Below are 13,317 nucleotides of genomic sequence, written 5' to 3' on the forward strand. Positions count from 1 at the left end.
TTTTCTTTATTTTTACAGTTTTCTACATTGTAGAACAATAGTGAAAACTTCAGCACTGTGAAATAACACACATAGAATCATGTAGTAACCAAACACGTGTTAAAGAAATCTAAATATGTTTTATATTTGAGCTTCTTCAAAGTAAGCCACCCTTTTCCTTGATGACAGCTTTGTACACACATGGCATTCTCTCAACCAGCTTCATGAGGTAGTCACCTGGAATTAATTTCAATTAACAGGTGTGCCTTGTTAATTTGTTGAATTTATTAATGAGTTTGAGCCCATCAGTTGTGTTGTGACAAGGTGGTATACAGATATTTGGTAAAAGACCAAGTCCACATTATGGCAAGAACAGGTCAAATTAGCAAAGAGAAACGACAGTCCATTGTTACGTTAAGACATGAAGGTCAGTGAATCTGGAAAATGTCAAGAACTTTTAAAGTTTCTCCAAGTGCTGTAACAAAAACCATCAAGAGCTATGAAACTGGCTCTCATGAGGACTGCCACAGGAAAGGAAGACCCAGAGTTACCTTTGCTGCAGAGGATAAGTTCATTAGAGTTACCAACCTTAGATTGCAGCCCAAAAAAATGCTTCACAGAGTTCAAGTAACAGACACATCTCAACATCAACTGTTCAGAGGAGACTGTGAATCAGGCCTTCAGGGTCGAATTGCTGCAAAGAAACCACTACTAAAGGACACCAATAAGAATATGAGACTTGCTTGGGCCAAGAAATATGGCCAATGGACATTAGACACAGGGAAATGTGTCCTTTGGTCTGATGAGTACCAATGTTTGATTTTTGGTTCCAGCTGCCGTGTCTGTGAGACACAGAGTAGGTGAATGGATGATCTCTGCATGTGGTTCCCACCATGAAGCATGGAAGAGGATGTGTGATGGTGTGGAGTTGCCTTTCTGGTGACACTGTCTGTGATTAATTTAGAATTCAAGGCACACTTGATCAGCATGTCTACCACAACATTCTGCAAACCATCTGGTTTGCGCTTAGTGGGACTATCATTTGTTTTTCAACAGGACAATGACCCAACACACTTCCAGGCTGTGTAAGGGCTATTTGACCAAAATGGAGAGTGATGGAGGGCTACATCAGATGAGCTGGCCTCCACAATCACCCGATCTCAACCCAATTCAGATGGTTTGGGATGAGTTGGACCGCAGAGTGAAGGAAAAGCAGGCAACAAGTGCTCAGCATATGTGGGAAGTCCTTCAAGACTGTTGGAAAAGCATTCCAGGTAAAGCTGGTTGAGAGAATGCCAAGAGTGTGCAAAGCGGTCATCATGGCAAAGGGTGGCTACTTTGAAGAATCTAAAATCTATTTTGATTTGTTTAACACTTTTTTGGGTTACTACATGATTCAATGTGTTATTTCATAGTTTTGATGTCTTCAATATTATTCTACAATGTAGAAAATAGTAAAAATACAGAAAAACCCTTAAAAGAGAAGATGTGTCCAATCTTGACTGGTAGTGTACATACATATATATATATATTAGTTGAATTTGGAAGTTTACATACACTTTAGGTTGAAGGCATTAAAACACATTTTCAACCACTCCACTAATTTCTTGTTAACAAACTATAGTTTTGGCAAGTCAGTTAGGACATCGACTTTGTGCATGACATAAGTCATTTTTCCAACAATTGTTTAGACAGATTATTTCACTTATAATTCACTGTATCACAATTCCAGTGGGTCAGAAATGTATATACATACACTAAGTTGACTGTGCCTTTCAACAGCTTGGAAAATTCCAGAAAATGTCATGGCTTTAGAAGCTTCTGATAGGCTAATTGACATCATTTGAGTCAATTGGATTTGTACCTGTGGATGTATTTCAAGGCCTACCGTCATACTCATTGCCTCTTTGGTTGACATCATGTGAAAAGAAATAAGCCAAGACTCAGAAAAATAAATTGTAGACCTCGACAAGTCTGGTTCATCCTTGGGAGCAATTTCCAAACGCCTGAAGGTACCATGTTCATCTGTACAAACAATAGTATACAAGCATAAACACCATCGGAACACGCAGCCGTCATACCGCTCAGGAAGGAGACTCATTCTGTCTCCTAGAGATGAACGTACTTTGGTGCGAAAAGTGCAAATCAATCCCAGAACCACAGCAAATGACCTTGTGAAGACGCTCAGCAAAGAAGAAGCCAGTGTTCCCCCACGACGTTATTCCTCTCTCCTACAGCATCCTTCACAATTACATTCACATGGCCAATTATGCAAATTAGGTGATGACTTCTAGCAACTTTTAGGACAGCCAATAGCTACTTTCCTTACTGAGGAGTTGGTAACACTGGTAATAGTTTCTAGGTCAAACTGTTCAGACATTTTTGTGGGAGGACAGATTTTTGGGATGTCGCAGATGCAGAAGTGTGGTGGATTGAGAAGCATCCAATGCAAAAAATCGGAAAATTTGAGTTTTTTGATGCAGATATGTTGTTATGTAATTTAGATTGACGCACTGGTGCGTCCAGCGAGGTTTAAAAACATCTGATAGAAATCTGAAGATGAAATGTCCAGAATAATACTAAATGCCAATGTCTTAAAGACACAGTCCTGGATCTTAAATGTCCACACCAGTAAAAATACACTCTTTCGAGCTGAAAGAAGATGGTCAGAGCTTACCCATAATGTTGCATAACGATTTAAGTCAATAAGTCATTGTTTTAGTCAAAGTATGATGTATTTAGGCTTTAAGTGACAAATCTGAACTGGCCACTTCATGCAAATCCATGTGAATGCGATGTCTTTTCCTATGATATGACATACAAATTATTTTCAGCCTACGTTTCGTATTAGGGTTGGGATTTATTTGAATGTTACCACTCTCCAGCATGACATTGCAGCTATTTCTGACTAATAAACAGTTATTCCTCTTCATGATGATGAGCCAAACCCAAATTCATTCTTTTTTAGCCCCTTTTTCTCTCCAATTGGTAGTTCCAATCTTGTCCCATCGATGCAACAGACTCAGGAGAGACGAAAGTCGAGAGCCATGCATCCTCCAAAACACAACCCAACCAAGCTGCCCTGCTTCTTGACACACTGCTCACTTAATCCAGAAGCCAGCCACACAAACGTCTCAAAGGAAACACCGTCCAGCTGGCAACCGACGTCAGCTTGCAGGCACCCGGCCCACCACAAGGAGTCGCTAGAGTGAGATGGGACAAGGAAATCTCAGCTGGTCAAACCCTCCCCTAACCCGGACGACGCTGAACCAATTGTGCGCCACCTTATGAGTCAACTGTGACACAGCCTGGGATCGAACCCAGGTCTGTAGTGATGCCTCAAGCACGGCAATGCGGTACCTTAGACTGCTGCACCACTTGGGAAGCCACATCCACTTCTTACATCTTACCAGAAAATTCTCATAATCTATTGGATAATTTGTCAATTTTCACACATTTGTTTAAACTAGTCTATAAAAAAATATATAATAATTACAATTTAAATAAATAATTGTATAAATTTTAGAATAAGGCTGTAACGTAAGAAAGTGTAAAATGTCAAGGGGTCTGAATACTTTCCCGAATGCACTGTATATTGGATCCTTGGACCTTAATGAGTATTGGCAGGCTCCTTAAGAGTACATCTTGGGCTACAGCTGAGGGATTGCAAAAATTCCTGTCAAAGGAAATACAAGCACACACAGGCTCCTGAGCCTTGTAGGGATGTGACTTGAATTGGAATGTGACTGAAGGAATGGGATGTTATTTGTGTGTGTGTGTGTGTATTTTTCTCTTTTGTATGATGTCGGTTTAGCCCAGTTTCCTACAATGAGAGTGGTAGAGGATGATAAGTACAAGGTGAGGGATCCTTGTAACCAGCAAGAGAGTGATGGGAAGAATATGTGCTTCAGTAAGGTGTGCTTTTTAGCATGTATAGCCATGGTTGTTAATTGTATTGCAGAAATTAATCGAAAGTCACAGAAAATAGAGGTTGTAGTGGCAGCGCCAGAGAAGTAGAACAACTGCAGGGGGTGTTGAGTGGTAGTGGAATGGGTGGTGAGTTTTTAGAGAGGGCTAATAGGTGGTAGGGTAATTTTCCTTAACTCCAATTTTGTATTGTTGTATCTAATAATATAATGTGAATGGCCTCACACACCAGTACAGTAGGTGGTGGTGTATGCACCTAAAAGTTGGACGCGATCCCCCAACTAAATCCCCAAAAGAAGAAGGTGGTGGCACGGGACCGCCATAATACCATAGAAGAAGACGGCTCCAAGCGACAGTTCAAGTGTTTGCAGCAGCACACCCTCCCCATAGGTAGAACAATGAGACAGATATTTCACTGGATGTTAAAATGTGAAGCATCCGCTAGGCGTTTCCGCTCACTACCAAATATGGTAGTGAGAGGAAGCCCCACAGGCGGTCAGTACGAGAAGATGGAAATAGATTCTGTAAATGCTCTCATTGCTGAAACATTTGATCTCAATACAGTTTTCTGTTCCCAAAACTAGTATATTATGAACAGAGTGGACTACGGTTTGTAGATTTTACCCTTTGCAAAAGTTGTTTAAAAATCGCGTTGTTTGGAGGTATTGCACACGCGCACGGAAATATGCCAATGACGCTATATGCTTGTTCTGCCCACTTTGGGTCATTTGTTCCCTTTGAAACGAAAGGCTGTGGTCTATATTTACTTGGTCTATCTTTGGTTTTAGAAAATCTTAGCCCTCCCTGTACCGGACTGCAGAACGAAGGCGATTGAAAGTAACGCTATTTCAACACAAACTGACAGGTAAGTTACTGCTATTATTCATTTTGTAATATCCCATTTAAAAACAACTCGTATGTGGATGAATCCAATAATAGTTCACCTTTCTAAGCGGCATAGCTAACATCAGCACAGATTTGGGGAGCTTAACGCGTTAGCTAGCCAACAATAGCTACACCGTTACGTTAGACTAGCCAGTTTAGTGTACAAATAACCAAATCATCTCAACTGCACCATGTTGGTTATTTAGCTATATGCTAACTAATGTTTGCTAACAAGCGCGATCGACTTGCGGTTGGCGAGACTTGTCTAGTTATATCGTTTAAAATATTTATAGGTAACCCGTTAGTGATATCTTGCCAATGCTAACAAGCGAACAACTTTTTAGCTAGCTAGTCGAGGTTGTTTGGCACGCTGCGTTTAGTCAACGTTATCCCACATTTCCCCACAGTTAGGCTGCACTGCTAGCAACTAGCTACGTTTTATAGTAACTGTTACAACTAAGTTAGTCGCATTGTTCTGACAAACCCATGTACCTAACAAGCAACTACTTCCTAACATTGTTTTCCTTTTTCAAATGGCTGCATATGTCGATGTGCTTTAGCTTGTTAATTTAGCGAGCTACTTATTTCTTGATGGTGTAGTTAGTAGCAAAGACAGTAGAGTATGAAGATGGGCAGAAACTGCTTCTCCAATAAGTCTCCGATCACGCTTGTAGGTGTCGTGGCGACGTTGGCTGGCTAAGCGCAGAAAACGCAATTTGGTCGAAAGGTCGTCTCACGCCGAACTGCGCATGTGCAGGCCGTCAAAATGAAACCCTGGTCTTCTTCCCAAGGGTTCCTGGAAGTCTTGCCATGTTACGTCTCTGGGGTTAAAAACTGTGTTGGTAGTAACTAAATCTGTACATTGGTTAACGTTAGCTACCTGTAGTTTCACCAAGTCCGCTTGCTAGGCTATATTGTTTAAAACTCGCTGTCACTTCTGTCAATTCAAGTATGTTTCTTTTCAACAGATTATTCCGTATATGCCAAAGATGGTCAGACATCACTCAGGACCTCCTCGGTTCAAGCCCAGGTATTTGCAGAATATTAGTTATTGCAACAAACAAGGTTACGTAACAACAACAACAAACGGGTGTGATCATTCTACATTGGTGCCTGCAGTTTACGCTCAAACCGTTAGGGTTAGAACACTTATTTAGAACGTCCAGTTCCGATTGACGCATCAATCGACATTTGAGCTGGCTACACTGTTTTTTCATAGACATTTTTCACAAACACAGTCCCTACAAAGTTATGACCAGAATGTGACCAGTTTATTTTTGGTTGCAATGTTCAGACATTCACAGAAGTAGCTGCAGCATAACACAATCATCCAAACCAGAAAATGTAGGCTGCATTTGTCCTAGTGCTAACTGAGGAAAGATTGACATAACACAAGCAGTCAAATTTGTATAACTATCGGCTGACAAACTTTAAAAAAAATGTTTTTATTGTACCTGTATTTAACTAGGCAAGTCAGTTAACCTCACTAGGGTACGTGGAATGCTAGTGTCCCACCTGGCCAACATCCACTGAAACTGAAGTGTAATACATGGGTTTAAAGATTAACTTCTTGTTAATCCAACCACGGTGTCAGATTTCAAAAAGGCTTTACAGCGAAAGCATACCATGCAATTATTTGAGAACAGCGCCCAGCAGACAAATAATTTCAAACAGTAACCAGCCAAGTAGAGGAGGTACACAAGTCAGAAATAGTGATAAAATGAATCCCTTACCTTTGATGATCTTCATATGGTTGCACTCACAAGACTCCCATTTACTCAATACATTTACATTTAATGTTAGTTTTGTTCGATAAAGTCCATGTTTATATCCAAAAACCTCTGTTTTGTTCAGTAATCCACAGGCTCAAATGCAGTCACAACAGGCAGACGAAGAATCCAAATAGTTCCCGTAAAGTTCGTAGAAACATGTCAAACGATGTTTATAATCTATCGTCGTCAATATAAAAGGTAAACAAGAAAGGCACGCTCTCGGTCGGGCGCATGAAAAGGCTATGGGACACTATAGTGTCCACTCATTCGGAGCGGTCATACTCCCACATTTTTCAGAATACAAGTCTGACACAACTTCTAAAGACTTGACATCTAGTGGAAGCCATAGGAAGTGCAATTTGAGTCCTAAGTCAATGGATACTGTAATGGCATTCAATAGAAAACTACAAACATTTAAAAAATGCCACTTCCTGGATGGATTTTTCTCAGGTTTTCACCAGTACTTGAAAACGTGAATAAAACTGTAAATACACTATGCATGTTTGGTGCACAATGTATGCACTTACAGTAGAAACGACAACACAATATACAGAAAATAAGGAACTTGCTGATGTCCAAAGTTTTTCTTTGTATGGAAAACAAGGCAATGTGAGCATCAGCCAGAAAATGTTCCATTTTGTGCAAGTATTTCCATAACGTAAACCCACCCTATTCCGTACAAATGTGGGCAACCGCAACATTCAAACGAGGCTACAAAGGAAATGGGACTGTAGCGACTGTGTTGACTTCAAAATCGGGGGTGTGAACTAGTTTTCTATTCAAGCGTTGAACACGCTTCAATTCAAACTTTAAAAATACAACTTGTTTGAAAATAATAGCCTATAGATAATTTGCAGGCAGCGCGTATTAACTGTCCTGTTGCGTAATAATCACATTTTGGAACAGTGAGTGCATTCTGACATCACGTGCATAAAACAACTCACGCTGGGGCGACCGTTAGAGATATTTGGAAGTCATGTATGAGGAGGTTAAGTAGCACTATTTCAAGTGTAGACATGGCTAATGATAAAAGAACATGAATTGTGTGGATGGATTCTTAAGACTGTTTTGTTATTCAACAGGTCCTACTCGGGTGGCTACAACAACACGCCACACGAAGAGCATTACAGCCCTCATCTCTGGAGTCAGAGAGGATTCCAGGGCCACCCAGGAAAGGCCCCTCCAAGCTGGAGAAATTCCAGAGGCAGAGGACACGCTCACTTTGCCAAAAGTCCCACACTGATGGGAGAAAGGCGGGAGCGACAATTCAATCAGTGGAGGTCCCAAAACCAGGATTCCTTCAACACATGCCCCTCTCAATCGGACCCCCATCATGGCCACAGGAGGGCACCCCCATCCAGGCCAAACTGTCCTCCCCAAGCCCAGCATAGGTCCTCCCCACACAGTCCTGCACAATGGCACCAGGGCCAGAGGGGAGCACCTATCCATGGACAACACCCAGGTCACAGATCCCCCTCACCAGACCATTACCATAGCCAACGCCCTGACAGGAGGCTGCCACCCTCACCATCCCCCCACAGTTCCTTCATGGGCCCCCACAAGCACCCAGGTCCTTCCTATGAAGAGGATAGGAGCTGGGGTGCCCAGCCACACCATAGGCCCGGGAAGAGGTTGTTTGAGTGCCCAGGTCGCGGGGGGAAGCGCTGGAATGGGCCAGGGCCCTTTCCCCACCCACACAATAGTGAACGTGGACCTTCTGGCACCACCCAGAAAAAGCCACGGGAGTTTCATGGCAGAGGCCCATATCCAGAGAGGTACAGGAGTGAAGAGGCCGTATGGGCTGGGTAAAATAAGTGGAAAGAAAGTGTAAACTCACATAGTCCTCTACACCACAGAGGTCAAAATTATCGTTCAGTGTTACAATGCTAATAAACTGTAAAATGGGGCACCATAAAGAAACGCTAAACCTCCTTTTCCTGCGTCCCCCGATAATGGATCTTCCAATGTAATCATTTGTTGTATTGTTTGTGATGGATGTGCAGGTGGTCTGCTGAGCGAGATCCCAGGCAACAGCATGGAGTGGTGGGAAGGGAGAGGGAGGGCAGAGGACGCCACAGCGCTGAGTGGGCACAGGAAGGCGGCTCTCACCACCCTCCCCACAGATCCCCTGCATGGAAAGGCGTTTCATCTTCTTTCTACCAGAACAGCCCGCAGGGAAGACCAAGTGGACAACCTCACAAGCGCAATTTCAAGGAGTGCGGACCAGGCCTTGGTCTGGAGCATGGTCATCCAAAGTGCCCTCGGAGAGAGATCCCACAAACCTTCTCTAGGGGATTTGGCGGCCGTCCCTTGTCTCTCGTGGACAAGAGTCGCTTGATGAAGGGGCGTCAAATTAGAGCGGAGTCAGTGATGCGGCTTAAAGCACCTCCACTTCGACCCAGAGGAGCAGATATCGAGAACCATGAAGAGGAAGGTCCGCATGAATCCAGAGCAAATGCACGATCCAAGTTCGCTCTTCGGCAGGAGCGTTTCCAAGCAAAGGCTGGCCCGCTGAGGAAGAGGCCCATAACTCATCAGTCACCTGCCAAGTCTTCCAGGAACTCTGAGTCACACAAGGAACATGTGGACTCTCAGCGCGCCTTGAGCACACACAGGTACGGTATCTTCCTTCTCACTCTGGGAGCTGGGGCGTGATGATGTTTGGAAATGGAAGTTACGGCGATGTCCTGAATCCGCTACGCTTTGAAATCAAATGTCCAAAGTCCTCTGGCAGTGAACAGAATAATTCACATGTGTTTTTTCCCCCCTTTTTTTCTTCTGGATGCCAGACATTCAAAGTTGAATTAATATCAGCCTGGTCATTAATGTCAGATTGAAAGATGCTAGAAAAGCCATATCCATACGTGTTGATGGGGGGCCTGTTCCTCTGATGCTATTGGGGTCTGAAGTTAGGGGTGCTGTCCCTCTCTGACCAAGTGGAAGAGTTGAAGAATCTTACGCACGCAGCAAGCACCCCCCCCCCCCCCCCCCGACAGAACAGAGGTTCAGAAGAGTCAATCTGTGAAGAGGACTGCGGACAAAACCATACCCTTAAATCCGCTGAAGTGCCACAGTAGTTGCACACCAACATGACTCGTAGGAAAGGAGATGCTTTTCTTATCCTGGATGAGCAGTGACCTATGTAGGAGGAGACTCTGAAACGGACAGCTGTCATACTAATTCGGGTAACACGATCTGCCAGTTGATAAAAGAGATATTTGGCTCGCAGGAAGTCAGTTTGAGCAATAACATTCAAATGGCATTGGAATATGCAGCAGCTTCCTTGAAGATTCCATCCAGAGGACTTTTGGGCATAGTACACTGCCACTGACAACATGCGGCAGAAGCTCTGAGGCTGTACATCATCAAGAGGAGAGGACACTGCCGCTGAGGAATCTTCATATCAATATTTACTCAATGGTCCAAAGATGAGGTCAACGTGTGCTGCTGTTCCTGAACTGTTGGCCCCTTTTATGCTCTGGTAATACATGGATGCATACAATACTACTTGTATTTCTTAGAGACAGAATGCAGCCATGCAGTTGACTCACTACTTAAAAAGTGATTTTAGAATTAAATGTCCGATAGACCTACAAGAAACAAATGAAGCGATAATGGACCACACCTTGGTACATTAACATCACACGGAACCTTATCTGGCTAAGCAGGTGAACAGTGGACTTTCTCTGCATGAAAGAATACATCAAATCTGCATCTATGCAGAACATGTGCAGTGTTTTGTACAGTACACTGAATCTCATCACAGCAATGGTGGGATTACAAGTACAATTGGATGTCTACGTGTAAACAATGGAATCCATTCCTACAAAGTGCAAGCTCCTTCACACCGTGCTCTGTAGATTGCTTGTTTATTGAAGCGTACTGGTGAATTTTGACCGAAGACTGACGATCTCGATTTGAATTGATCACACTGCTTGTACCAGACAGGAGCGCAATATCACAATAACATACCCTTTTGAAATTGAATGTCCACTGATTGCAGGAGAGTTGCGATTTGGGAAGTGAGACTGAACATAACGAAGAGAAGTAAGGATCAACTGAAGATCACCGATCATAGACGAATGGCTCGTTTGAACTGGAGAGGATTGACAGCCTTTGAGCTTCACTTCAAGTTAAAAAATGTGGACCCCAAGAGACCGGGTCATCAAAACCATCAGCATCACTTGTCCATTTCATACACGTCAGTTTTCACACAGTGAAGGGTTCATTGGAAAAACAGCGTTAGGAAACCATGGACATTACATGCTCTTTGTAAGTACCCGAGTGACGATCAGCTTTTATTATGACCATTATTACACTCAGTGATTTTATATATGAATCTTTAGCTGCCTGCCTGTTAACTCCCTTCATCCGCCATGCAACTTCCTGTCATTCCATGTCCCCCAATATCTGTTCTAGTCTGTTTTAGCGTATTACATTTTTTTGTTCTACAGAACGACACCATTTCAACTTTTCAGGGCATTACTTAGACTGACGGAATCTTCCCTTACGGTGCAGGCTTCTCGTAATAATGTTCTGCTTGACTGCCTACCCAACCTTTGCCTCTCAGGCTTCACTGAATAGGATGCTCATCTCTTGTCATCCTCTACCTCGGCTGGTCTCTCTCCAGCTCTTCCTCTATAGACCGACGGTTGGCTCGTGACCTAGTCGTCGTGTCCCAGTGGCAAGCGCCGGGGACAAACTCCAGCTCAAAGGACAGCCCCCCAAGGGATAGAAGTCGACCACCAAAGAACAAAACCGGTAAGGGAACTGTGACATTTTGTTTAGTCATGTTGGCTAACAGTTTGTTTGATGCCCCTCGACAGGAATGTCACGTCTCTTGGCGAATTAAGATGATTCATGAATCATTGTGAGAATGTGACTTGTCTTACTCACTATCACCTGACTTTTCAGAGCCCTATTACAATTCAGATGAACAACTTACGCTGAATGAACGCTTCTCTAAAATTCATGACTCCAGTCCTTCCCCTTCTCCAAGAGACTGGAGATATGCAGAAAGGTAGTCCGCCAATTTAAATATAAGAAACTGGATGAAGATTATTGTAAAAAATAGTTGATGTAAAGTGAATATATTGTTATGAATGGAATATAACTGGAACCATTTTGTTGGTGCAAAGTCTTTGTGGTTATGGGTTACATGGTATGACGCATAACAATGGATGTGGCTTCACACAGCAATAACTGTAGTTTCAGTCAGGATTATTTAGCCAGATAATTCACTTTGTCTTGTTTCACATTTGAGGCAAACGGACATGCCGCAGGAGAACCACACACCTGAAAGACCCTTCAGGAATCCAAGATCACCGCAGGTGAGGAGCACTTCCTGGTTTTGACTGGGCTCTTGGAAAACTGAATGTTCATATCTTTAGTGTTGGGAGTGCTAACATGCTTATTGTAATGAGCGTAAGCTGTCAAGGGATGCCAATACCTTGAATGTTGCCTCCCATAGTTTTGGAAACCTCAGCGAGCAATTCCATTTCTCGATCAACTCCATTCCACCATATATGCTCATGCTTTACTCTTATGTCCCACAGAGACCCAGCTTCCGTCCCAGCAACCCAAATCATAAACCAGGTCCTCCTCCCCAGAGAAAGCCAGGCCCTGAACTGCCAGGTCCCTTTAGGAAGCCACTCATGGTATGAAGCTCTTTTTTTTTTTAACAGCTCTTATAACTTTTGGTCAGTGACTTCTCTTAGCCCACTGACTTTGTTGTTGGCCTCCCTGACCTTTTTGAAAATATAGGTGGTGTCCGGTGGATTAAGCTGTATGTCACTGAAAGACTGCATTTCTGACTAGTCTGGCTGAAATAATTTCTTTCTCCTTTTTTATAGGTAGGCTTTGTGCCACGTCCCTTCTCTCAGAGGCCAGTGTTCAGGAAGAGCCAGAGCATCCTGTCAAAATACCGCAACATGCCGACGATCCGTCAACGTGTACCTCCCAAAGGAGGGTCGAATTACCGCCGCTGGTGATCAAACTGGAGGGACTGACTGCACAGATTGGGGTTACACGCCCTGGCCTTGAGCTTCGGGCTGCCTCGTTGTCTTGGAGATGGCTCCCAGATGGAACTGTCCCTGTGCCCATCAGAAAAACCAGACATAAAATGTGTATTTTTATAACATAAGATGTGTTTTAAATATAGAGAGTAGGCCATCTGTTTCTATTCTTCCTGACTAGTTATTATGGACATGGTTTTGTGATTTCATAACTGTGTTACAGCTCTCATAACATGTAAATGAGGTAGTGGAGACTTTTCTTTTTATATTTTCCAGCATCACTTTTTTCCCCGATGCTTAGATTTGTTTTGTGTTTTTGCTGTAAAGTGGCCTTACAGACTATTCCACAGGGGCTGTTGAATATGATGCTCTGTCAAAAGTGTGTGTTTATAATTCTCAACCTGTTTAAAAACTACTGATACCCTTTGCATGTCCTGCTCATTTGAACATTTTGTTTTAAGGTATTTAAAATAATTGGCTGGACATGCCTTGTGTGGAGGTTTCTCTTGTGCTGAAGGAGGCCCCGTAGGACCTTTTTTGGGATGTACCTTCCATGGGACTGGGGAGATCTAGTTAGCATTTCACATTGACTAAAATTCCTTTTGAACTGAAGTGACCCAATTCGTAGTATTGAGGTTCATGTGAACTACAGAGGCTTGATCCACACTGTCCCTTTACTGCAAAAGGAGTTTAAAACCAAAAAAAAATGAATAAGCGGTGGACAGACTATAGCTGGGAAA

General features: G+C 43.1%; 1 protein-coding gene across 1 annotated transcript; it reads left to right on the forward strand.

Moving 5' to 3' along the window:
• The first annotated feature begins 4,447 nt into the window (after positions 1–4,447).
• Positions 4,448–13,003, forward strand: LOC124006773 (serine/arginine repetitive matrix protein 1-like). Its single transcript, XM_046316920.1, has 10 exons — positions 4,448–4,515; positions 4,695–4,771; positions 5,760–5,821; positions 7,646–8,338; positions 8,567–9,178; positions 11,194–11,324; positions 11,478–11,583; positions 11,827–11,893; positions 12,119–12,220; positions 12,416–13,003. Exons 3-10 carry the CDS (start codon positions 5,772–5,774, stop codon positions 12,551–12,553), a joined length of 1,899 nt encoding a protein of 632 aa, XP_046172876.1. The 5' UTR covers positions 4,448–4,515; positions 4,695–4,771; positions 5,760–5,771; the 3' UTR covers positions 12,554–13,003.
• Positions 13,004–13,317: the final 314 nt, after the last annotated feature.

The sequence above is a fragment of the Oncorhynchus gorbuscha genome, linkage group LG02 (genome assembly GCF_021184085.1).
Source record: "Oncorhynchus gorbuscha isolate QuinsamMale2020 ecotype Even-year linkage group LG02, OgorEven_v1.0, whole genome shotgun sequence".
NCBI classification, from domain to species: domain Eukaryota; kingdom Metazoa; phylum Chordata; class Actinopteri; order Salmoniformes; family Salmonidae; genus Oncorhynchus; species Oncorhynchus gorbuscha.

Excerpts from the sequence above, each read along its gene's own strand:
- LOC124006773 (XM_046316920.1), top strand. The coding sequence starts at position 5,772 with ATGCCAAAGATGGTCAGACATCACTCAGGACCTCCTCGGTTCAAGCCC. Across the intron at positions 11,325-11,477 it reads ACCACCAAAGAACAAAACCG|AGCCCTATTACAATTCAGAT; the intron begins GTAAGGGAACTG and ends CTGACTTTTCAG. Across the intron at positions 11,894-12,118 it reads GGAATCCAAGATCACCGCAG|AGACCCAGCTTCCGTCCCAG; the intron begins GTGAGGAGCACT and ends TATGTCCCACAG.